At 37.6% G+C, this 27546-nt stretch overlaps 1 protein-coding gene across 1 annotated transcript; it reads left to right on the top strand.

The window, feature by feature from the left end:
- The first annotated feature begins 152 nt into the window (after positions 1–152).
- fkbp1b (FKBP prolyl isomerase 1B) lies at positions 153–27546 on the top strand. The gene is made up of 4 exons (XM_020918490.2): positions 153–368; positions 4267–4314; positions 22976–23088; positions 27120–27546. The coding sequence occupies exons 1-4, from the start codon at positions 332–334 to the stop codon at positions 27246–27248; spliced, it is 327 nt and encodes a 108-aa protein (XP_020774149.1). The 5' UTR covers positions 153–331; the 3' UTR covers positions 27249–27546.

Raw genomic sequence — 27546 nt, 5'->3', positions numbered from 1 at the left:
TATTCAAAACACATATATATCAAAAATTTATTGTGATAATAATTAAATACAGATCTTAATTTTGCTAAAAGTGTCGAATAAATGGGAATTGGGGTTGGAATATGGGAGATTTTGTGGATGGAAGCGTGCGTGCAGTGAGGCTGGCTTGACGTACCCTCCTTGGAACTATCTCGTCTGTTGGATTGTGCGCTACGGCTGTCGAGGGCTTGTTGCTGAATGCATGCTATCCTCCGATACACCCCGATCTGTAGCAGCTAAAAGGATAACATTAGCTCTTTAGACGTCTTGTTAGCTTGTATGGTTCGGTGCTAATAGGTATTACTGCACAAGTATGGGTGTGGAAGTCGAAACTATATCTCCGGGTGACGGTAAGTTGGTTTATTCGCTTGTGTGTGCATTGATGGTGGGCTCTTGCTAACACGGGGGCTTCCTTTGCTTCAAAATACGTTCAAAAGTGCTTCAAATGTATTGCGTTTGTAAAATATATGAATGAAAAGCACACGATTCAGTCTGCAGACCCCGGTGGCGTGTTTGGTGCGTTTCGCTATGCGTAATTACAACAGTGTTAATATTGGTCTTTACGCATTGCTATATGCTTCCAGAACTATCTACTTACAGTAAACGTATAGATCTATAAAAAGCCCATCCGCAAAATATGATAAAACTAATCTAAATACATCTAAACTGTAAACATGCCGCTGTTGGAGATTTCCGTGCCAAGTCAGTGGATGCTCGTGTGGATCAAGGCGTTTTCTGGACATTGGCGTACAGTGTAATTATGGACATTTGATACCCTTTTAGCTTGTAAAAATAAGCTGCGGGCTAAAGTTTCAATATGTGAGAGCAGGGACCCCAGAGAGGACCTCTAGCTGCTTTTAGTCCGTCTGCGCTATAGGCCAAGGAAGGAAACTCAGCCAGGAGCAGCAACACCAGTTTTGAACCCAGCTATTGTTAATATGGAGGATTAGAATAGACAGCCGCTGCACAGGGCCTGGCATAGACATTTGGTAATACTCAGGTCATGGTGGTACCCACATAAGTATTAGTTTAGTCTGGGGTAGGTTTGATGCTGGTTAAAGATCCTATATCACACCAAAATGAGGCTCGTGAGCTGTGAGCCATGTTTTAATCCTATAACCTCCTCAGAAACATACGTGGAGATGTGTTTTATTTCATTCACACATGTTTGAGTCATCCTTTATGATTAGTTTGTTTACATCTCCAAAGCTGAAAATGCTCTGTTCAACCTTGTAATGTCACAAAGTGGTACATTTTCAAGTTAACAGCTACCTTTTATCTTTAGTTCAACACAGATGAGCAATCACAGGACTGAAATCCTTCCAAATTATCCCAGTGAAGCAGTATAGAGTACAAAAAACAGGTATTTTTTTGAGATGAGGAAACAACATTATCATTTAGATCACAAAATAGGTCTTTTAAATGCTTTAAATAATTAATCTGGGTTAGTTCTGGTCATATTTTGGGCACATTTGATTCTGTAGCAACTGTTTTAAAAGGGAATTTAACTACCGGTAATCCTCCTGCTTTAGTTCTGGTAATACTTAGTCAAAATGAATGCCTGGTTCCTAGTGGTGTAGCCCTGTTTGGTTGTGGTTTTGGCCTGATTTATTCCTGTTTTGGTTATGCTCTGGTTTAAACTTGAGGGCTGTTCCTGGTTTAATCCTGGCCATAGAGTTACTTAGAAAAACTTTATTTATCCGCAAGAGAAATTACTCGGACACAGTAGCTCACATGTCACAATAGAATATAATAACAAAGAGCCACAATATAAAAATTCAAAATAAGTAGCAAAAATAACAAGAGACTGGTGTCGAACAAGACTTTTTATTCTGTGGAAACTCCAGATGTGAATTGAACTAGTCCTGCTTTAGTTCTGGCAATGTTTAGTCCAGGTTAATGTCTGGTTTCTTGTGGTTTTGGCCTGGTTTATCTCTGTTTTGGTTATGTTCTGGTTTAAGCTTGGGGGCTGTTCCATGGACTGTATATATAAATGGACATAGCTAACTCCCTCGCCGTCGCATTCCAAGTCGGAAGTGAGCATTGGGGGCACTTCCAGCTCTATTGACTCTGGCTCCAATTGACTTTACATTAATCGTAATCATAAATTATCACCTTTCTCTCTGTAGCTGCTGCAGTGAGCCTCGTCATTTTGGTTTTAAAATGTTCTGTTGTATTAACCCGCTCTACATGATACTGGTGTTTATTTCACAATTTTAACTAAGGCTGGGTATCGTTCTGAAGTTGCATACCTTGATACATATCTCGATACAGTGACCTTTCAGCTCGATACGATTCAATACGATATATTTCAAATCGACTCGATACGGTTCAATAAAAAATAAAGGTTAAATCATGGCTATGATACTAAAAGCCTTTGTTAAGCCACTTCTTGTGCAAAGTGAATAGTAATTGTTTCTTCTATTTTGTTGACTTGCATGTGAAGCACTTTGGTCAACTGAAGTTGTTTTAGATGTGCTATATAAGTACACTTGAACTGAATATAACTGAATTGAATTTGAATTGACATTTTTATCATCAAAAATTTTAATCATGACTACATGCATCGAGAATCTTGGACTTCCGGTCATTGCGCAATGCATACTGGAAAGGACTTTCTATGTTTGTTTTCCCAGTGGGATGCATCTATTGACAAAGTCGATAGTTTCTAGTCTTTTGAACCATATAACTTTTGTTTTTGGTTCTGATATTGTCATATTTTAGTTTTAGGATTTGGACATCGTAATTGTGTGGTTGTTGGATGTCCTAACACCAGAAAATGGCTCGAGAAATTTGTTTGCGAACTCCATAAATGCAAAAGGGAGTAGGATGTGTGTGACTGCAAACCTCCCTTCCCAACGAAATTGAAAAATAGTGAAAGATGAAGGCGATGGGAAGGATTGATCTACAGGAAGGACCAAAAAGGAAACCTTTGGCTGCCTAAGAAATCATCCTGAGTTTGCAGCGAACATTTTGTATGTGGAGCGCCATCAAAGCAAAATCCCGATCCCTCAGTCAACCTCGGTTGCGAATTTACAAAGTCAACGCCAAAGTAAAAGGCACCAGCTGTTCGCCAAGAAACAACTTCCCGTACAAAGTGACCAAGAGGCAATGTTGCTGTATAGCCACAAGAACAAGAAAGTGTGAGTTCAGCCTGTTTGTCTTTTGTACCTCTCACTTAACAAACGGGATCCCACTTTGCTGGTGCTCCACATACAAAATGTTCACTGCAAACTCGGGATGATTTAGACAGTCAAAGGTTTCCTTTTTCCTCCTTCCTGTAGATCAATCCTGCCCATCGCCTTCGCCTTTCACTATTTTTCAATTCCATTGGGCAGTGAAACAGTTTGAACGGAGGTTTGCAGTCACACACATCTGATTCCCTTTTGATTTTATGGAGTTCGCAAACAAATTTCTCGAGCCGTTTTCCGCTGTTAGGATCCAACAACCACACAATTAAGATGTCCGAATCCCAAAACTAAAATATGACAATATCAGAACCAGAAACAAAATCGATATGGTTCAAAAGACTAGAAAAGATCGACTTTGTCAATAGACACATCCCACTGCGAAAACAAACATGGTGGTTTGATGCTCACTTTTTCGGAAGATCCTTCCCAGTATGCTTTGGGCAATGACCGGAAGTCCGAGATTCTTGATGCGTCTATTTTAATCATCAAAACAGTGAAAATGTCAAATGTGTTGCATAAATGAGTTTCCTTCCTCTAAATAAGTAACAAAACTGTAGCTGTAACAAAATCGTTTAGTAAAATTATACCAAAAAATTCTCTTGGTGATATATCAATACAGCAGCTCACGATATCGATACTTTATCATCACATTAAACAATACGATATATCGATATGTCAATATTTTTGCACACCCCTAATTTTAACTGTAAATAAATTCCTATTCCTAAAACAGAACTTGGCTCTTATAACCACTACCTTCGTGAGCTTCATTTGACTGGAGCTGAACGTTATGGGTGAAGTCACGATCTCTTAGTCTATGGGTTGTTCTCGAAGAATAGCTAAAATAATCCACTTTATTGCCAGAGATCCAGCTAACCATAAATGTAATAATTCAGGATTAGCCCTTCCCTTCTTGTCCCGGTCTGAGCTCAGTTTAGTCATGATCAGACTCTGCTCCTGGATTTAGTTCCTCTAAATATGGAACTGCAATAACAACAATGTTAGTCTGTCTTATTTTAAGTGATTGTAAAAACTAACCATGTTGTTTTTCTTGCAGGGAGAACATTTCCAAAGAAGGGCCAGACATGCGTGGTACATTACATAGGTAAACAACTCCTGCTATTACTACTACTACTACTACTACTATTACTACTACTACTATTGCCATTATCACTGCTACTACTACTTTTAATACTGCTACTCCTACTAGTACTTTTACTTCTACTACTACAACTACTACAACAACAACTACTACTACTACTACTGATATTACTATGGCTACTAATACTACTGCTGCTACTAATGCCACTACTACTACTACTACTGCCATTACCACTGCTGCTGCTACTACTACTACTACTATTATTACTATTATCACTACTACTACTACTACAACTGCCATTACCACTGCACTACTACAATTACTACTGCTACTCCTACTACTACTTCTACTACTACAACGACTAGTACTACTACTGTTAATACTGTTACTCCTCCTCTTCCTCCTACTACTACTACTATTACTACTAATACTACTATTACTATCACTACTATCACTACGGCTACTACTGCTATTGCTGCTACTAATGGCACTACTATTACGACTACTACTACTACTACTTCTTCTATTACTTCTCCTTTATCAGTGCTACTTATTGTAACGGTCTATCAGTACAGTACAGTAGACAACTGAAGAAAATAGACTACTACTACTACCTTAGGCATGTATACACCTGTGTCTAGCCATAGCGTCATCCTGTCACCACACCCAAACAACATTCACACAGCCCTGAAGCTTATGTAACACAAAGGACCCGCCACGCGCCGCTGTCATATCCACACGAGAACTGAACGCACACTACACCACCTTCCTCTTTTTTTTCCTGCATTTGTCCCTGTGTCCGATTCTGAGACGATTTGGGAAATAAATTTGGGTTGCTCGGTGCCTGGGGCTTGGGAGTCCAGACAAGTAGGTCAGACAGAAAGTAAACAAAAGCTCTCTCATGTATCAGGCTGCTGCTGAATGATTGGCCTATCACAGGGTTATAAAAAAGTATTGTGTCACCGCGGAGGCTGTTTAGTGAATTAATTGTGCCTTGGTATCACCGTGTGTCTGCTGCTGGCAGGTGCCGGCAGGTGCTGGACGCCTGCCAAGCCCTGTTGTTTTTAGATCATGTATTTCCCACAGTAAAATCGATGTTGTTTTGATTAGGCTCTCTGTCATATAAAAATGAAATAAGCGGTTAGTTTACATTTTTATCATACATTAGTGATGACAGAATAGCGAGCAAAGGGAGTCGTCTGGACACTCTGTTTTTAATCAGCTTTATACCTTGGACCTCTTCTGGATGAATGAGAGATGACACTATAAATACTTCGCAACATTTCCTGGGGGTGTGATGTTAACTCTAGGCTCTGCTCTGTCTGAAGCTCTGTTACCCATATTAGACATTCATTTGAGCTTTCCTTTAACACAATTTGACCAGAAAGAGCTGACTTGACTGGAACTACAACAGGGGAGATGATTTTTATGGATTTATAATAAAACCTGAATAAGGCACTCCCCCTCTGTCCTGGCTTGAGACTGACTAGTGGCCGCTCCAGATACTGCAGCTTCCAGGAGCTTGGGCTCAGAGAGAATTCTCCCATAGAAGAACGTGTATTTTTTGGGAATTCAAACTGCCCGTGTTCGGCTGACAGGTCATCCACAACTTTCACAAAAGTCAGATTTTGTAGGATTCTTCAAACAATTTTTTTTTAAATCCTCAAAGCTTCTAAAAGTGATTTTTAACAGACTCTGAGCCCATGTGGCCCATGCGCCATTGAGCACAAACCACTGAAAACAATACAGCGCCATCTTGGGTTCATCTTCCAGATTTTAGTATAATTCTGTGGCTTTAACAAGTCTCTCACACATAAAATTGCAGTCACTAGTTAGCTGGCATTAGTCAGCAGTTTTTCAGTCACTGTCACCTTTTTGTTTAAAAGCTCCTAAACAGGACCATGGACGCTCAAGACTGATCACAGGCTCCTGAAAATGTGCTGTTTAAATCCATTTAGTATTTTTCTCTCTCAGACAATCTTAGAACATTTTTGGTAGTTATTGCTAATGTTTGCATTATGTTACCACGGTAACTGATGAACATTCTGCCATAGAAATACACCCCAAGCATGATGCCACTGCAAAGTATCAGTCGACTATCAGCGATATAATTTGATGTCATTGATTCTACATTCTTTCTTAGCCTGTGCATAATGAACACCCTTTTACCTTTGGCTCTTCACTGGGCTGTAGTAGTAAGTAGTAAGTTGTAATAGCCTGATAAAAAATATACAGAGCAACTTTTCTGGTGGGAGTCCTCTGCCTGATTACCTCCTTCGAGATGTTATTTCTTTGCACGGAATGTTCCACAATATGATATTAAACCTAGTATTTGTTTGTATGACCCGTCATTGTCATTTGCATGTTTCCATGAAGATAGATGAGTTCAGTGTTATATTGTGGAAAATTGTAAATGCAGTGCAGTAAAATCTCAGTAGAAGCTTACCTGCGCATAAGATTTTAAACCTCAAAATAACGCAATTAAAAGTATCTTCTAGCTCAGTGGTTCCCAGCTTTTTTCTCCCAGCTCTATTTTATACGTCAGTGACCCAAACATAATTTTCCTACCCAAGAAGCTGTGGTCTTATAAGGAAAAATAGAATTATTTTCAGAAGTTAACAGTAATGGTTATAAAATACTCTGCAGAGGCAGTTAACATATCGTCCGTTTGTTATAATTAATACAATCTAGTTTGAGCTGCTATTCTAGGAACCACTGGGGACCCCCTGACATTCTTGACCCCCAGTTTGGGAATGACTCTTCCAGCTCACTCAAACAGTTGCTAATTAAAGGTGCACTGTCACTTTTTAGTTATGAGCCTGTTACCTGCTTGTTTTTATGGATATGTCATCATTCTCCCTGGAATGTTCCACAGTATGACATTAAATACCTCTACTTTACTTTTATTCAATTACAAAGGGCTAGCTCAGATATACCTAGAAAAACAATATTCTGATTGTGAGCGGGACGAATTTGACCTGTAACTTGGTCTAGTTTGGTCTCCATGAACTTAGAAAGCATTTGTTAGACCCTTCATGAGAAAAGTTACACACATAAACCTGCTTTTTAAGATAGTCTAAATACTTTGATAGTTCCACTTGGAGAGCAACAACATGATTCATGTTTTCCTGTCTAATACTGCTGTCTTTGTTTGGTTTGTCACTGGGTATTAGAGTATGACCCTGGTGCGGGCTTGTGACTCCATGACTGCATACCATTTTACACTGCGTAATCTGCTATGCTTTTACATACTTATTGGGTTCGTATTATTTACCAACGCTGAGTCTTGATAATAGTTATGATACTGGAATGTCATGATGCTGATTTATCCCCAGTTCATATAGACATGACTTGATAACAAATTACAGACCAAGATATATCCCAGGATTACACGGTTTTAAATAGGCAGCATCATTAAAATGCTTAGGCTGTAACGAATACATAGCAGAATTAACTAATAATAAATGAATAAGAATTAAAAAGTACAATAACATATTACAAATTAACAATAACAAAGTGATTTATTCAACCCTCTACAGCCTCATTACATAAAAATGTCAAAAATCTCCCCTCTATTAGACAGACTTTACTAGACAGACTTTATTATATCATATTACAATAACAAAGAGTAAAAAAATATAAAATAGAATAAAAATATAAAAATGGCAATAAAACCTCTAAATAAGTAGCAATACAAAATAGCATGAGATTGTTGTCAAATAAGATGTTATTATATAAATGTATGTACAAGTTGTTAAAAAAACAGCAATACAAATACTCTATATATAAAACACAGTGAACTAATGATTAACAATAGAAGTTATTTATTCATCCTTCTACAGCTGTAGTTTTGATATATTACACCATAAATCAATATTGTAATTATTATGACAGGTCTAAGTTCGTAACAGGATGTGAAGCCTTTAAAACCTTATTTCTCCAGACACACTGTCACCACCTCTTTGCACTTTCACCTACCACCCACTCATGCTGTTCAAAGCAAGCCTCTATAACTCTATAATTTATGAAATCTGAAAATATATTTACAGGGTTATGCTAAAATGCATCTGAGCTCTCTCTTGTATAATATTATGAGTTTAATTAGAGCAGTTTGGTCAGCGTTAGCAATTGGATAAGATCGCAGCTAATGAAAGCTAGGGTCACGCATCAGGGTGAAAAGTCCATGAGTTTCACCCTGTCTATTTTGGTGTCACTGACTCACTGTGACTGAAGCAAAGCACTCAATTTTTATCTTTTAAGAGTTCAGGACAGGTCAAGTGGAACATGTTTCTCTAATAAAATACTGTCATTAAAACTTAAATTACATTATTATTCAGGTAAAATTACACTACTACAACATCTGAGAAATCTGCACAAAGTGAAAAAGTAATAAAACCTTTAGGCTCTTTCTTTTGTAGATGATTCAAATGAATCCTGACTCATTGAAAACAAATGACAACCATTTTAACTGTTGATAATTAATAGCTGGACCATAGACAAATTCTAACACGTCATGTGCTGCCAAAGAGGGTTTTAATGTCATTTTGTCCTCTCTGCAGGTCACTCACCTTAATCTAGTTTTACTACATTTTATTAAAAAGATGGTTTATTTTTAATAGAAGTTTTAATGGGATGCACCAATACTGATACTGATATCAAATATCGGCGCCAGTTCATGGACATCTGTTGCAGCCAAAATGTCGGTTCTGCCAAGAAATTAATGTAATAAGACAATTTATTGGTTGTTGCTGGTCCAGCAGCTCTCATAATGTATGAGCTTTTAATCCAAAATTGTTCTGTACTTTAAAGGTAAATAACCACCTGTTAACACAGTTTGACATGCAATATTTTTTTTGCTTTTATGAAAATAAAGTCCCCACACTGGTGTCAGCTCTTTATGGAGAATCGACAGACTCTTAAAGCTGTAGTATAGAAATTGGTATCAGAAGTGAAAAAGCTGCATCACTACATCCCCAATTATTAAGACAATCCCCTTTCAGTTTCCTCCATTATTGGAGCTGAGATACAGTTGAGATATGTGTAGCATTGTTAGCCTGGCATTAATGCACTTTTATTATTTAAAACTATGAACTAAAAGCACAAAATGTGCATCCATGTATCAGCTACAAGACTCCGATGTGAGTTCACAGATAGGATTACATTGTGTGTGTGGGAAGAGATTATATCAGCTGTGAAGTGCCCAGACTAACCAAGATGACGTCACCGCTAAATGTAGATAGGCCTTCCCTTTACCATGTTTGTGATCTCCTCTCATCGTGAATCCTGAGACCCACCAGTGCATCTCAGTGCGTCATACAGAAATAGATAGTGCTGGAAGTCAGGAGATGCCGAGTGACCTTACAAGGGGGAAATGCCTGGTTTAAAATCTCACCATATCTTTGCAATGCCATCAGTCTAGACGCCTTGTATCTCTGTAGGCCTCCAATATGCTGTTTATTTTCTTTGCACCTAATTACATGGTGTGCATGATACTTGAGATACATTTTTGAACTGGCTTAGTAAGGGCTAGTGTTGTCACGATACTAAAATTTCAAACTTGACGCTAAGGAAAAGACTCCATTCTCAACATTGATTATTTATAACACAGTGATGCTAAACAGAATAGGCCATGTAATGTCATGTAAACGGTCTGTATTACACTGTCTTCTCATCTATGTTCTAATGTAGTTCTTCTCTCTAAAGGATTCTTCTCTCAAACTAAAAACACTGTCCCACTTAATGATGTCATACATTAATACAGGAAGTACTCCACTGTGTTTTTAAACTCCATACACTTTCACTAGAATAATTTTGTATAATTGCAGCCATTATTTTTGGGTTTCAGCTTCCTTTTCATAGGCTCCATTTTGAGCACTTCATTCAAAAGTTAGAACCCAGCTCCAGATAAAGCGGAAGAAAATGGATGGATGTTTTGAATTGCTAATAACTAATTGCTAAAGGCTAATGGTTCATCTCTCAAAACCCATAGATTATTGCATTTCGATCTAATTTAAATTTCCACTAATTGTACAACTGTCTCAATTGGTATCAGGATGCACCAATCCAGCTTTTTCTGTTTCGATACTGATGTCGTTACTTTGGTTTTATGTATCTGCCAATAAGCGATATCAGAACAGAGACTGAAAATATAAAATGTATTTTGTAACTTATTTATCATATAAAGTAATTACAGAACAGCTCTGAAAAAAATACAAGTTCAATATTACAAAGTGCTTTGGGCCAGTAAAGAGTCTTATTACACCAATTTATAAAACAAAATGGAATATCGACTGAACCGATATCTTGGGACCAATATCTTATCCATCAAAATTTTCAATATCTGTGCCAGTATCCGATACCAGTATAGTATCTGTGCATCCTTAGTATCTTGGTGTACATTTTTCTCACAATAGTATGGACTGTTTTCCATTGGGTTCTTGCAGCTGTCAAGTGTGTCCTATATATATACATATACACATATATACACATGCGTATACATATATATATAATATATATGTATAGTTTATTGTAGACAGACAGCTCGACATGCTGATCTCATCTGGTTTGATCCACACTGGGGCTGGGGCCGGGGGTGGGGGCAGGAGAGTTTTGGGTGGGGGCATCTGGCGTTTTTCCTAGACGAGGCGAGACAGGATACAGCAAAAGGGGAGCAAAAATAGCCCCACCCTGCTGCAGATCTACCCAGGCTAAAAAGACTAGCATGTGAAACGTGGTTGCCAAGTCTGCTTCTTTATAGCAAGTTTGGGCTTAGCTAGCACATTCTGAGTCATAGGAAGAGCTGCATGATTTGGAAAATATATGTAACTGTGATTTTTCTGTGAGCTTTAAAGGGCCCGTATTACTGTTTTCCTATCTCTGTTCTAATGTTGCTTCCTCAAACCTGGCTGGAGTTGTGATTCATTAAAATATTGTCAGACCTGATACCGATTTCAATACTATCGCTTTAAGTATTTACCAATACCCGATATTATACAATGATACCAGCAAAGAGACTGAAAACAGCATTTATTTCCTTTAAAGGTGCACTGTTCAATTTAACCATCTCCATGGAGACAAGCAGACCACATCACAAAGCCAAGTTACAGGTCTGATCTGTGGAGAAGTGAGGCCACTCACAGTAATAATGCAGCTTTTTACTGTAGTTTAGAGAAACAAGAGCAGCTATAATTGAATATATACAACATACATTTGTTTAATGCCACACTGTGGAACATCCCAGGCAAAGCAATAACATCTCCATGAGACAAGATGATCCACCTGAAAAATTGCACAGTGCACCTTTAAACAAATCTGAAACGGACTTAGACGTAGGCAAACTTTAATGATCCACAAGGGAAATGACTTACACACAGTAGCTCACACATCACAATATATTATAATAACAAAGAGCAAGAAATGGTAATAATAAATTCTAAATAAGTAGCAAAAAAGAGAGCAAGAGACTGGTGTCAAATAGGGCATGATTATGTAAGTGCATATGTACAAGTAAAAAGAAAACAAGTGAAAATAAGCAATAAAATAAGGTTGTAAGGAAGAAGATTAGAAGACAGAACTGATCCAGAAGTATTATGCAGCTGTTATTTAACTCTCAAAATAAATTAAATTTTTTTGTGTAAATAAAAATCCAAACATTATGAGACGTTCTCAGCCAAATACGACCAGTAAATAGTCTTATCATAGAAATTTATATGTCCAACGATTTCGGCTGAACTGATATCTGGGAACCGATATCCGATACCACACATTTTTCAGTATCAGCGCTGATATCCGATCCCAGTATCCAAGGCAGTAGACAGGGGGACAAAGAGGTGTGTTGTCCCAGGCCCAACAGTTTTAGGGGCCCAGAATTGGACCCTTTTCTTATTAATTTATATTAGAGGGGACCCATGTCCGGCTTCTTGCCCCGCCCCCCAAATTTCTGTCAACAGGCCTGCCAGTATCGGACCTGCACTTCCCTTGTTGCTTTACGTTTTTTTCCAAGGCTTGCTGCTTGCACGGTGAAAATCTGGCAACCCTGATTCTTTCCATAGAAGAGAGAGAGAGAAAGAGAGAAAGAGAGAGCGAGATAGGAAACCACACCACTGAATGCTTTATTTTTGCACAGAGACCCCACCCATGCTCAGACCCGCGCCGTGCGATAACAAACACAGATACAGGAGGCGTTTAGGGGCTGTTTGGATTGTTGGGGCATTCCTGAGGACAACTGGCTCTCCTCTGCTGCCACGGCTCAACCAGGCATTACTGTTACTCTTACTGTACTGTTACTGTCAAAAGCAACGTAAGGGGGGAGAGGCTTGAGGGTGTTATTTTGGCACGCTTTATGCCATAATTAAACTCAGGGATGCAACTGATACTGAAAAGTTTGCAGGTCAGCAAAAACAAAATGTCTGTGTTGGAGATTCAAGACTCATAGCTCTGCTCATTTTACTATTATTTTGAAATTAATTAATATTCAAAGTGTTTTCCTATGAATTTATCTTTTCAGTATTATCTAAACCTTTTCAAAAGCTACCAAAAAGCATGTCAAAAATGAAACATACTGTGACTTAAAGTTCCCATTACACAAAATTGACTCGTTAAACCACGTTATAATGTTGTTACCTCCTCAAAAGCAGACCTGGAATTGTGTTTTGTTTCATTCACACATGTTTGAGTAAACCTTTATTATGAATCTGTCTGTCTCCAAAGCTCAAAATGCTCTGTTCCACTTTGTGATGTCATGAACTAGTAAGTTTCAAGTTAACAGCTCCTTGTACCCTTAGTTCAGAAGAGATTGGCAATTCCAGGCCTGAAATCATCCAAATGATTCAACTGAAGATGTATGGAGTTTAAAAACACAGAGGAGCACATGACATCACAAGGTGGAACAGAGTGTTTTATGTTTGAGAGAAGAAGTCAGCCTAATTATGCAGGGTTTGTGTGTTAAACATGTGTGAATGAAACAAAACACAGCTCCAGGTATTCTCAGCGTCATTCCTCCATGTAATAAAATACTCTTAATAATTCAGTCGGAGTGCCTTGCCCATTTCTACATTTTACAGTGATGGCAAGTTTAACCTAGCCAGGCTGGTGCCACCTAGTGCCTCTGCTCAATGTCAGTTCTCTCAAGCAACTAGGTCAGGAATCAGAATACATCAGACGGTTTGCAAAACCCCCAAAAGTGCGAGTTCAGGCACCAGCCAATCAGTGAAGAGCCATACATTCTTTGTTGGAAATGATTCCCGAGATTGAGTATTTAAAGCTGGAACAAAGAGAATGTTTGGTAGATTTCATCAAGGGGAAAGACGTTATTGCCCTTCTTCCTACGGGATTTGGGGAAAACTTAATATACCAGTTAGCCCAGTTAGTGGTGTATTACATACGTCACGACCAAATAACAGCTATTGGTTAAATAAAAAAGTACCCACGTACCGTCGAGCAAACGAATTCTAATACTGCGAGGTCAGATGGTTTCTACGAAGTGAAACCGGCTGATAAATCAGGCTAAGTTTAACCCTCACAGAGCACCTGTCATGCCATTTTTATAATTTTTTTGGCCCATTGAAGCGCTCTACCTTTTCTCTTCATCTGACAACTTCAGGTCTGTTTGTGATGAGGAAACTACATTATAACATAGATCAGAAAATAGCGTAAAATGGGCCCTTTAACGGACATGCATTTTATATTCTTCTGAAGGAATCCAACTCAACAAAGCAGCTATTATGTTTAATACAATTGTGCTTTATATTTTAATGCTACTTGAGGTCTGGTTTCAGGAAATCTAATGAAAGGGACATTGTGGGCGTTCCTATAGGTAAGAACAATGTCAGCTCCAGGTAACATAATATGGATGCATCAGTAACTTCATTAGATTTGAGTGACTGTGCTTCAGAGTCTGTTTTGAGAAGATTTTAACTTTTACTTTACGTATTATTTGAGCTACTGCATTGTGTTGTAATAAATGGACTTTGACGTGGATCTCAATGGACTGAAACTTCAAAACAATACCTGACTTTAAAGCGCCCATTACGCTATTTTCTGATCTTTCTGATAATGTAGTTTCCTCATCAAAAACAGACCTGGAGTTGTGTTTTGTTTCTTTCACACATGTTTAACACACAAACCCTGCAGATTATAACATGATAACATGACTTAAATCTCACAAGAGCCAATGTTGCGTAATATAGGACCTTTAAAGGTGCACTACATAACTTTTCTGGTGGAGGGTTTGCTATCAGTTTGTCTCTATGGAGATGTTGTTCCTTGGCTTTGAATGTGATACAGTTTGACATTAATGTTGTCTTGCATTTTTTATTACAGTTGCATGCATTATTACTGCAGATCTGACCTGGAATGTGGCTTAGTGGGGCTACTGAGATAAATACGTTGAATGCCATACTGTGGAACTTTTCTGGCAAAGCAAAAGCATCTCAAAAAGTTACATAGTACATCTTTAACTTTAACATCTTAACAACAAAAATTCAACTGCTATGTTTATTCTGTATATCTTGCATATTTATTGTATATTTCAAAATTAAAGTGAATGAAACAGTGAATGAAAGAAACAAAACACAACTCCAGGTCTGCTTTTGAGGCGGTAACAACATTCTAACATGACTTCGAGCTCACGAGAATCAATTTTATGTAAGATAGGACCTTTGAGTGCCCCATATCTACGGATCCTTAAATGTGTAGTGTAGAATATAAATAGCCCAGAAACATGTCAGCCATGTTAAACTTCCTTACTACTAGTACTGCTGACTACTTATGTTACTGCTACTACCACTACTGGTACTACAACTACTATAAAATTGTTTTTAAAGTCACTCTACGCTGTTGAACACACTGCAACGCACTACTTATATTATTACAAATGAAACTATTATGTGTTCTACACTGAAATACCACCTTTGAACTAAGTAAATGACTGTAGCTCTGTCATTTAAAGCTGCAGTGTACAACTTTTCTGGCGGAGGGTCCATCTTCTCTATGGAGTTGCTTTGTCTGAAATGTTTTACAGTTACCACGTTATGTACATGAGAGCTTTAATTACAAATAAAAATAATTAAATTCTGAATAAAAATGAATTCTGCTTTAAAAAGACCGTGCAACCACTTAATTCCTAATGAAAATGATTATTTGGAATTAAGCTTAATTCTGAAGTAAGTAGGTTGTTTATTCTGATTTTAATTGATTCCTGAATAATGTAAAGGTTTATCTTCTTAAAAATAATTCCAGTCGTTCAGTGCATGTTCATTGGTTTGTCCTTCTGACACGATCCGAACGATCTGCCAGTTCCACCAGTCCTGGCTTCGGACTTTCATCCACGTCTCTTTGGATTTGTGAACGGGATGCGGGAGTGGGCTGAGGTAGAGCAGCCTCACACTCAGTTTGTCTTCTTCCTCTCTTCTCCGACACTCTTCCCTTCTCCTCCTCAGCTGACAGACGTAAAGCGTGATGAGAGAATTCTCCAGCTGCTGCGCAATTATCATCAGAACCACTGCGAAAAAAAGTTGGATCATGTTTGTGTTCGTGGTGTAACGACAAACCGAGATGACAGAAAAGCCGGTAGCAGCTGAAGTGTGTGTTTTCTTCTGGTCGACGTAAATACCTTGGTGTCTCTGTCCAATCAGAACCCTTCCCCACCCCCAGACGTTGAGCGGAATTAAATAAAGACGATTTAACGAGTTTTCCATGTAAACCTCAATTCGGAATGATTATTTCTATGTAAAGTCAAAGGAGAATATTTTAATTCCAAACTATTTAATTCAGAACAATTAATTTGGAATACATGCATCCCGAATTTCTGACTTCCAGTCATTGCACAATACATACTGGGAAGGATCCTCCGAAAAAGTGAGCATCAAACCGCCATGTTTGTTTTCCCAGTGGGGTGTGTCTATTGTCAAATCTGATCTTTTCAAGTCTTTTGAACCATATCACTTTTGTTTCTGGTTCTGATATTGTCATATTTTAATTTTGGGATTCGGACATCATAATTGTGTGGTTGTTGGATGTCCTAACAGCGGAAAACGGCTCGTGAAATGGGCTTTAGAAATTTGCAAACTCCATAAATGCAAAAGGGAATCAGATGTGTGTGACTGCAAACCTTTGTTCAAACTGTTTCCCTTCCCAACGCAAGTGAAAAATAGTGAAAGATGAAGGCGATGGGCAGGATTGATCCACAGGAAGGACCAAAAAGGAAAACTTTGGCTGCCTGAGAAATCATTCCGAATTTGCAGTGATGAACATTTTGTCTGTGGAGCTCCACCAGGCCAAATTTCAGGTCATATCTGTGGAGAGGCGACCCCGCTCACAGTCAGAACGCCTCTAAATCACTCTATGCTGCTGAACATTTCAAATTGAGCCATTATGTCTCCTTGTCTGTATCGAAATGCCACCTGTGATCCGCGTAAATTAGCGTAGCGCTGTCATTTAAAACCGCGTTGATATCTTTCTCACTGCAGGTGTTTTTTGCCTTAGCTCGGCGTGCACTTAGTAACCCTTGGACCGGCCCCAATCCCACAGAAATCTAAGCTACCGTGGGGGTACTTGGAAGTGGGAGATGATGGCTCCATGTCTAAGTTTAGGATGGAGTGAAAGAGGAGAAGAGGAGCCCATATGTAAATCCAAACTAACTATACATGTTCAAATGCCAGTTATTCACACTTGCTGAATTATGGCTCAGAAAGATAAACCAGAGGAGAAGAGCTCCAAATCCAGTGGGCAAAGTGTAAATGTTTGTTTTATTTGGTTTATTTTGATGTTGGACATTTTTTATGCACTGTTAATAGCCATGAGAGTAGTATACAGAGGTCTATTCATGGGGTTTTCAAAATAAACTGAAAATAGGACAGTTGTCATAGTAGTTAACAATTTAAAACAAAATGTTAAAAGTGGTTAAAAGTCCTCAACATGTCGCCTATAACCATAAATGGAAAACCATGAATAGGTAGTTAGATTTTAAATATATTTAAAGGCCCCATGTTATGTGGAGTCTACATCTCCAAAGCTCAAAATGCTCTGTTTCAACTTGTGATGTCATGAAGTGGTAGTTTTCATGTTAACAGCTACTTTTTGTGTTTAGTTCAGTAGAGATTGACAGTGCTACCACCTACATACCTTAATGGTGCAATGTGTAACTTTTTAGGGGAAGTGTGAAGAATCCCTCAGTCGTCCAGTTAGAATCCACGGCAAAAGGAGAACTTCAGTTTGTCAACTGGACAAACTTCAGTTCTGGTCAAAATGCTGGTCGACACTGTCTTACATCTGCCTGTCCACCAGCATTTTGACCAGAACTGAAGAAGCAGCTTGGATGAGCTGCGAGACGTGTTTGTCCAGTTGACAAATTGAATTTCTCCTTTTACCATTTTTGGGGGAGGGTACGGGACCTCCATGTCTCCAGAGAGATGATATTACTTTGTGTAGAATGTTCCACAGAATGACTTTAAACATATCAGTTTCTGTAGAGACAAACAGGTGATGGCAGCAGGCCAAGTTACAGGTCAGATCTGTGAAGAGAAGACCCCATTCACATCATAATACTGTAAATTCCAGACTATAAGCTGCAATTTTTTTCTCACACTTTGAACCCTGCGGCTAATAAAACGATGCAGTGAATATATGGACGGATTCTTTGTTTGGCACATTGTCCATTCATATATACGGTCTATGGAGGGCAGAAAGTGCCGCTGTCTGTGCGGTTAATACATGGACCTGGGGTTAACATGAAGTTGCTACACTAGCTAGCGATAGTCAGTACACTAAAATAGTTTATCACTGTCTGATAAAATAAGTTCTGAGGCTAAATGAACATTAGTGACGGGGATACGTCTTACCTGTATGAGCAAATGACAAGAAGAAATGTCTCAAACTTCAGCAGCTGTACATCCACTTTTGAAAACGTTCTTGGAAGTCGTGGACACCTGTGGCTTATATTCACGTGTGGTCTATATATGTACAATTTCAAAATGTAGTTAAAATTTAGTTGATGCAATGATGAATTCAGGTGTGCTCAATAGTCTGGAAAATACGGTAATAAATAGTTGCAAGTTATTTTTAAGCAATCAAAATAACTGTAATTGAAAGAGCCAAAAAAGATGTGTTTAATACTATACTGTGAAACATTAAAGAGGCAAGCAATATTATCTCCACGGAAACAAGCAGGTAGCATACCTGCCCTCAGAAAAGTTATATCATGCTCTGTTAATTGTTTCTATCATAATTTATGATCTGTGCAATGTTCAGAATTTTCCATGATGAGTTGAGAAAAACAGCTTTAGTGTCTCCCTCAAAAAAGTTGCATAGTGCCCCTTTTGTTGTAATCATAATTCTACCTCCTTTTTGTATTGTTTAAAGGTGTATTGTGCAACTTTTCTGGTGGAGGGTCTGCTACCTACTTATTTCCATGGAGATGTTATTGCTTTGCCTGTAATGTTTCATGGTGTGACATTAAATATATCCATCTGGCATTTATCTATTTACAGGTGTTGTGTTGCTCAAAAATACAATAATTCCTTCTGTGAAAAGGGGCGACTCTCCACAGATCTCTCTCGTGATAGACAGGTTTAATCTATACTGTGGAACATTCTAGTCAAAGCACCAACATTTCCATGGAGACAAGCAGAGCAGATTTTTTGCCAACAGCTTGAGTGTCTTCACAGGTCCGTAGAGGGCGTGCAAACTGACTATTGGAGTTTGTGTTTTGCAGACTGCCCTGAGCTCTTGTTATCACGCTTGAATTGGCCGTGACTGTTGTAAGGGACATTCCTGTGCTTTCTTACCCCCGGTGGTCCAGATATGGGCGAGAACTGGCCTAGTTTGCTTTAAAAATACTCCACCAAACCAGGCCAAAGCTCCACCAATTTAAGGTTGTTTTCTTTGCGTTTGTCACGGCTAGTTCAGGTGTATTTAGGTGCTCGTATTTTTAAGTGCATGCTGAAGTTTATGTCATGTTGACCTGACTTCTTGTTGCCGTGCACATTCTGAGCTGTAAGAATCATTGTAATCAAGATCGCAGTTGGAATGGTTGTAAATTAGCGGAGAGGTTTTCTGATCTCTGTCCTAATTTAGTTTCCTCATCATAAACAGAACTTGAGTTGTGTTTTGTTTCATTCACACAAACCTTGAGCTCTTCTCTCAAACTGAAAACACTCTGTTCCACCTTGTGATGTCATGTGGCAATACAGGAAGTGCTCCACTGTGTTTTTAAACTCCATACACCTTCACTTGAGTCATTTGGATGATTTCCGTCGGAATTGCCAATCTCTACTGAATTAAAGGTAAAAGGTAAATGAAAACTACCACTTAATGACATTACATGGTGGTACAGAGCATTTTGAGCTTTGGCGATGTTGACAGACTATTAATAAAGAAACAAAACACAACTCCAGGTCTGTTTTTGATGAGGTAACAACATTGTAGCATTGGTAAAATCTGACATGAGTCCATTTTGTGTAACATAAGACCTTTAACTTGAAAAACTGCTGCTTCATGACATCACAAGGTGGAACAGAGCATTTTGAAGCTTTGGAGAGGTAGGCAGACTAATAATAAAGGGTGATTCAAGCATGTGAATGGAACAAAACACAACTCCAGCTTTATCTTTGAGGATTTAACAACATTCTAACATGGTTTAAATCTCACAAGAGTCAATTTTGTGTAATTTGGTATGAATTATTTCTGTCATAATCCCAAGAATTCAAGTAAAAAACAAATTTCTTCATGATATCAGCACTGAAATGAATCCTGGATATGTCGCTCCCGATGTTCATAAGCTGTTGCTACTACAAAACAAGGCATTCAACATCAAGCAGAGGAACTTGTGATTCGATATATTGTGACAACCCACGATATTATTATGAGACTTTTGACGATACAATATCAAGATATTTCGGTTATTGTTACATCCCTATTATATAGTAATAGTAAGTACTGATAATGGAACACATATAGAGCTAAACAGAACCATTTATGGTTTTAAATGATCTTTATCTAGTCACCTAGATCAGAACAAAACTGATTATTTTGTATTGAACATTTGGATTCTGTTCCCTGTGGTATCAAAACCAGTATTGCCTTTTAGTATTATATGTTTTGTGACACATTTTTGTTTCGAATGTCCTCAGCAAAAACCAAAACATTGCATATTTATGTCAGTTTCACTTTCTCAACTGTATATGATTGCAATTGCAGTATTAAGAAGTATTTTGAAAAGCATAAACCACAACTTTTGACTCAGATCGTCATTTTTTTCATATATTTTTAACACAATAGTAAAATAATACATTCACATTTGTTCATTTGTTCTGACTGGAGTTTTTGTCTCTGCTTTCTAGTTATTATTACAGAGATATAACTATTAAGCCAAAATATTAAACTTCAAGCTCTTCACCAGAATTCTACCACAGAATTCAGAGCCAAGTTTGATCTCAGTTTTAATCAAAGACTTTTAGTAATGCTGAGAACGGAAACTCACTCTGCACAGATGTTTCCTTAGTCACTGTCCCATCGAGGACAGAGTCTGAACTGCACCTTTCAGCATAGCAACATTTCCTTCTCTCTCTCTCTATTTATTTATCTACATAATTAACACATTCACATTCATTTGGTTCATTTTTTTTCTTTCTGTTTGTTGCATGTTTTCTAAAATAACATATTCTTATGCATTATTTATATGATCTGAAAGTTGGTGTTTTGAATCCCGCTCTCGACATGAACACCATTGGTTGAACGCTCACATCCACTGACCCACAGGTTGGCGGTGCGATTCCAGCTGGTAGATCGAGATATGCACATCCAGTAAAAGCTGGGACTGCGTGCGGCATCCATTGACAAAAATTGTCCAACTGCAGTTCTTTGACGTGCCCAATTTTTTTATTTTAATGACACCACAATGTCACATTCCGGGTCAAGCCCTTCTTCAGACATATCAGGCGTTGTGGTGTCATTAAAATAAATAATTTGGGAGCTTCAAAGAACTGCAGTGTGATTCCAGCTCCCACACATACATGCTGTATGTCCGTGTCCTTGGGGCAAGCCCGCAGTTTCTACATACACTGGTGTGTGGATGTGTGTGTGAATGGGTGAGTGGTTCTTGTTGTAAAGTGCTTTGAGAGCCTTGAAAATGGAAAAAGAATTGGTAAACACTGGTTCCATGAATTACTATTGCGAAAACTGCACTATTCATCTAATAAATGTGGTGTCAAATTGATTGAATGGCTGATTTTGACAATTTTAAGTGTTCTATTGTCTTTTTGCTTTCTTTCTTGCAAACACTTTTCTTCAAATGCATTTTTCCAATGTTATGTCATTTTTCTTTCTTTTTTGCATTTGTTTTTCGCTCTCGAAGGGTGGGTTGTCTCAGATGAGGCACTGTTCTGTTGCATGTTGTGTGTCTTGTCAACACTTCAGAATGTAATTATAGAAAGAACTGGCTTTGTTTTTGTATCACATGCTTCACTTCAAATCACACGCATTTGCACCATAATAACTTTATTTATTTATACAGCACGTTTCTCAACACAGTTACAATATGCTGCACATACAGATAAATAAGCAGCCATAAGGCACAGATTAAAACAATACAATACAGAATAAAAATAACTGTGCTACAAATGTCATTCTGTAGAAGTCTGGTTCTAAAGATGCACTATAAAGATGCAACTTTTCTGGTGGAGGGTCCGTCACATGTTTTTTATCATGTTATTGCTTTGTCTGAAATGTTTCACAGTATGACATTAAACCTTTCTAACATCATGGAGACCAAACCAGACCAAGTTACAGGTCAGATCTGTGGAGCGGCGACACCACTCAGTCAGAATGTCAGTTTTTTCTAGTTATTTTTGAGCTATTAAATCACCTGTAGTTGAATAAACGTAAAGTAAAGGTGTTTAATGGCATACTGTGGAACATTCCACATAGAATCAAGCAAGTGATGGGCCCTCCACCAGAAAAGTTACACAATGCACCTTTAACTTAGTTTTAAAAGTACCTACAGAGGCTTAGAGACATACTTGTACATACATTTCCTTTGTTCATTTCGATAACAGACTAATCCTGGGGTCAGATAAAGTGTCTAGACTGTACAAATCCTCTGACTAATCTGCCAGAGCTTAATCTTTAACTACTCACTAACCATCAACAAGTTAATTAAAGGCCATATACTACACAAAATGGACTCTTATGAGCTTTAAGCCAGGTTAGAATGTTGTTACTTCCTCAAAAACAGACCTAGAGTTGGGTTTTGTTTCATTCATGTTTGAGTAATCCTTTATTATTAGTCTATAGTCAAATAATTTCCCTTGTGGATTAATAAAGTTTGTCTAAGTCTATGTCTTTGTGCAGTAGATTGATTATTCCAGAGCTAAAACCATCCGTATGATTGTAGTGAAGTTGTATGGAGTTTAAAAACACAGTGGAGCACTTCCTGTATTACCACTTGACATCACAAGGTGGAGCGGAACATTTGGAGCTTTGGAGATGTACACAGACTAATAATAAAGAGTTGCTCAAACGTGTGAATGAAACAAAACCAAACTCCAGTTATGTTTGCGATAAGGAAAGAACATTATAACATGGCTGCTTTTCTTATGTGAATTTTCTTAACAGTTAAATTAATTCTGACATTTTTTTGCTATGTTCTTTTCTTGTTTCTTTTTGACAGGTATGCTGCAAAATGGAAAAAAGTTTGACTCTTCTCGAGATAGGAACAAACCTTTTCAATTCAGGCTTGGAAAGGCGGAGGTCATTAAGGGCTGGGAAGAAGGAGTAGCACAGGTAATAAATACTGGACACACTTTATTGTAATATCATATCCTATTACTGGGTTTCAGATGATGTCACAGTATTCTATAGATGGGATTCTACAGATTCAGCATTCTACAGACGGAGGCAGCTGAAATTATTACACTGCAAATTTCTCTGATCTGGCCAAGATTTTAAAACTTATATCGGGGTATTCATCTTGTTTTCAGATTTATTATCTACTTCCTAGTCCTGAGACTGCTTCATTCTAGTTTAGAGGTGGTTTATATTAAGATAACTTAAAATGATCTCGCTGCAAAGACAGATAATTTCACTACTTTTTGTCATTTTCTGATAGATTTAAGTGTTTATATCTTAAATTTTGGCTAAGCTGTTTTGCAGTGTAGGGATGGTACAAGATCTCGTGAGACAAAATATCCACAAGATTGTGCACGCAGGAGAAAAATGATCTCATGAGATTTTTTTTCCCCACGTGTTTACATTTGGATTGGACAAAAACGGGGTTAAGTATTGGTGGGTTACACCTCTAATAGTTCCAAAAAGCAGAACTACAATGGAAACTAAAATATTAAAACAAATAAATAAAAAATTGTGAGGCCAAAATTGGAAACTGTACCGTGAAATTGATATATTAGGAATTATGTTAAAATCTCGTCTTGTCACAAAAGAAACAGAAAATGCACACCAAAATTCTTGTAGCGGTGCAAATGCAAGGAGCAGCCAGACAACGGTGAAAAAATGCATAGCACACTCAGTTGGCCGATGTCCAAAAGCTTTTTTATTAACAAAATAACGCTTCGGCAAAAAAAAAAAAGCCTTCATCAGATATTTTTTTGTCTTGGACCATAGCACAGCAAAATCTCCTCTTGTCTCATTTTCGTGGACCCAATCTTGTATCTCGTTTCATGAAAGTTGTGTCTCGTCCCATCCCTAAAAATTCTCATTATTAAATAGCATTTTTATTTAAATTTTTTTGTGACATAGTGAGTCCTTGGGTCTAGTCATTATATAAAAGATCAGGTTCAACATTTGAGAGTTTACTTTTTAGATATTTGTAAAGAAAGGACAATGTAATCAATAAGGAAAACTCTCTCCTGCCCCCCATCTGAGAGTCTGACTGAACAATACCAATTGGTGGTTTTCAGATTCTGGAATGTAATGATGTCATACTCCCAGAAGGAGTGGGGCAGGAGACATATTTCCCTATTAATAATTACATAGTACTTGTACTGCCATGAAATATATAAATAAGGTAAATTCATAAATGTTTAACCTGATCATTTCTATTACTGATTAGACCCAAGAATTCACTGTATTACAACACAAATCTGCATTTTAACTATATTAATTTTAGCTGCCCTCTTCTGTATTAAATAACATGGGACTATAGAATGTTGTGATGTCATCTGAAACCCACCAGTGAATTACTAGGGATGTAACAATAATGAAAATTTTGTGGTATTGTATCGTCAAAAGTCTCACAATAATATCGTTGGCCATCACAATAGATCGAATCACAAGTTTCTTTGCTTAAATTCATTAAATAAACTAAGGGAACTACATAGACCATGATGCTTTGCTCTGTTTCAGTCCAATTTACGCAATGAAATAACTTTATAAAGCTCTTTTAAATCTTAAGTCTTTAGATTACGACAGAACCAAAGGCTTGTCAAGGCATTTTTAAAGGAAAAAGGAGCATATTCACAATTTTGTTAGCCTTTATATTGCAATAAAAAGAAACATATCGTGAACATATTGTACCGAGAAATGTGGATATTGTTACATTCCTATTGATCACATTGTACTTTGCCATGAAATATCCAAAAGGTAAATTCACAAATGTTGAATCTGATCATTTCTATTACTGATTAGACCCAAGAACTCACTGTATTACAACACAAATCTGCATTTAAACATTCTGTATTAAATAAGATTAGACTATAGAATTTTGTAATGTCATCTGAAACGCCCAATACACATTTTCTACTCTTTCTTGTCCTTTGGCAGGGATTACATCAGATGCCCTTCCTGTAACAATCAGCCAAATATCATCCACTTATGTTATGACTTGAGAAAAGTGCAGTAAATTGTAATAAATATAAAATAATAGTGTAAAATGTGATAATGAAAAGATAATGAGTGGACACTAATGTGACCAAACACTACCAGCAATTAGGAGTATTTTGACTTAGTAATGTTACTAGATGCAGGGTTGATGTTTCAAATCCTCGCTTGAGAGCATGCTGTTATTGTACCATTGGGCAAGGCACCACAGAAAGCATACAACTGAACTGCAAGATCAAAAAAATACTATAAAAATACGTTCTTTTCATATATTTTTTGATTGAAATCACATTATGTAACCTTTCAAGTGGAGGGTGTGATATTTACTTGTCTCCATGGAGATGTTACTGCTTGGCTTAGAATGTCTCACAGTATGGCATTCGATATATCTATCTCCATGGAGACAAACAAGCAGGGGACTCCACTAGGCCAGGTTACAGAGCTCCTCGCCGTAAAGACCCGTGTTAATTCAGTGTATTTATAGCGACATAAACACCTGGAACTGAATAAATGCGAGCTATATACGTTAAATAATTAAATCAAAATGCTGTGGAACATTCAAGGCAAAGCAGTAACATCTCCATGGAAACAGGCAGGTCGCGGAAAGGTTACATAATGCGCCTCTAAAACTTTTATAAACGCATTTGTGAGCGAGTTTACTACAGCGTGGATCGGATTTTACTTCATGACGTCTTTTATTGATTCAGTGCAGATGGAAGTTATTATTATTATTAGATCACAAGTGCGTACAAATGATCCATATCTAACATAATAAAGTGGAAAATTGTGTTGAGCGTCCTTATTTGGCTTTCTGTATTTTGCTCTTGCCCAAAATAGCTAAAGAAAACTGCAATTCTATTAAATGGACTGAAGTTTTTTGAGGTGCATTATGTAACTTTTCCACCATCTGCCTGTTTCCATGGAAATGTTGCTGCTTAGCCTAGTTCCACAGCATATGGTATTTAACGTACATATCTCGCATTTATTCAATTACTGGTGTTTATGTCGCTAAAAATACACTGAATCACATGGATTCTTACAACGAGGACGTCTGTAACTTGGCCCAGAGGAGTCGCTTTTCCATGGAGATGGATATGTCTAATGTCATACTGTGGAACATTCTAAGCAAAGCAATAACATCTTCATGGAAACAAGCAGGTGGCAAGTCCAGTTGGTCCAGTTCCAGTAGAATAGAATTTTTATTACAGACATTATGCTCAAAACAAACCAAAACTACTAAATGAAAAAATGTATTGACTGCAGTGGTTGAAAAGTACTCAGTTATGTTGCTTAAGTAAAAGTACAGATACCAAAAGTAAAGTAAAATTAAAAGTATCACATGAAAAAATCAACTTAAGTAAATATATTAAAGTACCTGTTTAAAAATGTACTTAAATAGTAAAAAGTAAAAGTATTTTGCACATTTTGGGGTCTAATAAAGCTTCAAATGTTGTGATTTTGATAAAAATTTGTGCTGAAATCAGTAGCTTTTTATAACTGTTTTTCTTTTTGAACATGTTAAAAATAAACCCTCAGCCTTTTCAGCAAGTCTCAGTCTATAATAAAAAATACTTTTACTTTTCAGTCCTGTTAAAAAAATGTAGTGCAGCAGAAAGTACAGATACCTGCTCTCAAATGCAGTGAAGGAAAAGTAAACCTTTCTATCTTCATGGAGACCAAACCAGGCCAAGTTTCAGGTCAGATCTGTGGAGAGGCGACCCCGATAACCGTCAGAAAGCCTATTTTTATTTGTATTTTTGAGCTATAAAACCACCTGCAGTTGAATAATTGTGAAGTAGAGCTGTTTATTGTCATACTTTGGAACATTCCAGGCAGAGCAATGACATATGAATAGAAACAAGCTTGTGACAGACCCCCAACGAGAAAAGTTACACAATGCATCTTTAAGTACATTGCTTTAATACTTTTCCTTCGTTACGTTCCACCACTAATTGTCTGTATCTCTTCTTGTGTTTCAGATGAGCCTGGGCCAGAGAGCTAAACTCACGTGCACACCAGACATGGCCTATGGAGTTGTAGGTCACCCCGGGGTCATCCCGCCGAACGCCACGCTTATATTTGACGTAGAATTACTTAAACTGGAGTAAAGTAAAGTGATCCTTGAAGTTTTAATAGTCAAGGCCGCATTTGCCACAGGGAGAACACTACCAGCCGTCACCTCCCACAATTTCTGTTATTATCGTCTGATTTCTACTTTTTCAGTTCAGTATTTCAAGTATTTACGTACGCTGCTTTGCTCATGTATGGATACCACGAGAATCTGTCATCCTGCTTTTCCTGACACATCACGCACCATGTTTGTTGTTTTGAGTAAAATGCTTTTTGATTTGTCTCATCTGTAATTTTTTTTGTTAATAAAACCAATTAAACTCATATTTCAACCAA

This window comes from Boleophthalmus pectinirostris, unplaced genomic scaffold (genome assembly GCF_026225935.1).
Source record: "Boleophthalmus pectinirostris isolate CB_2022bp ecotype Guang Dong unplaced genomic scaffold, ASM2622593v1 HiC_scaffold_13, whole genome shotgun sequence".
Classification (NCBI taxonomy): Eukaryota; Metazoa; Chordata; class Actinopteri; order Gobiiformes; family Gobiidae; genus Boleophthalmus; species Boleophthalmus pectinirostris.
The sequence above is the reverse complement of the archived record's forward strand: the minus strand, read 5'-3'. Positions and strand labels throughout refer to the sequence as shown.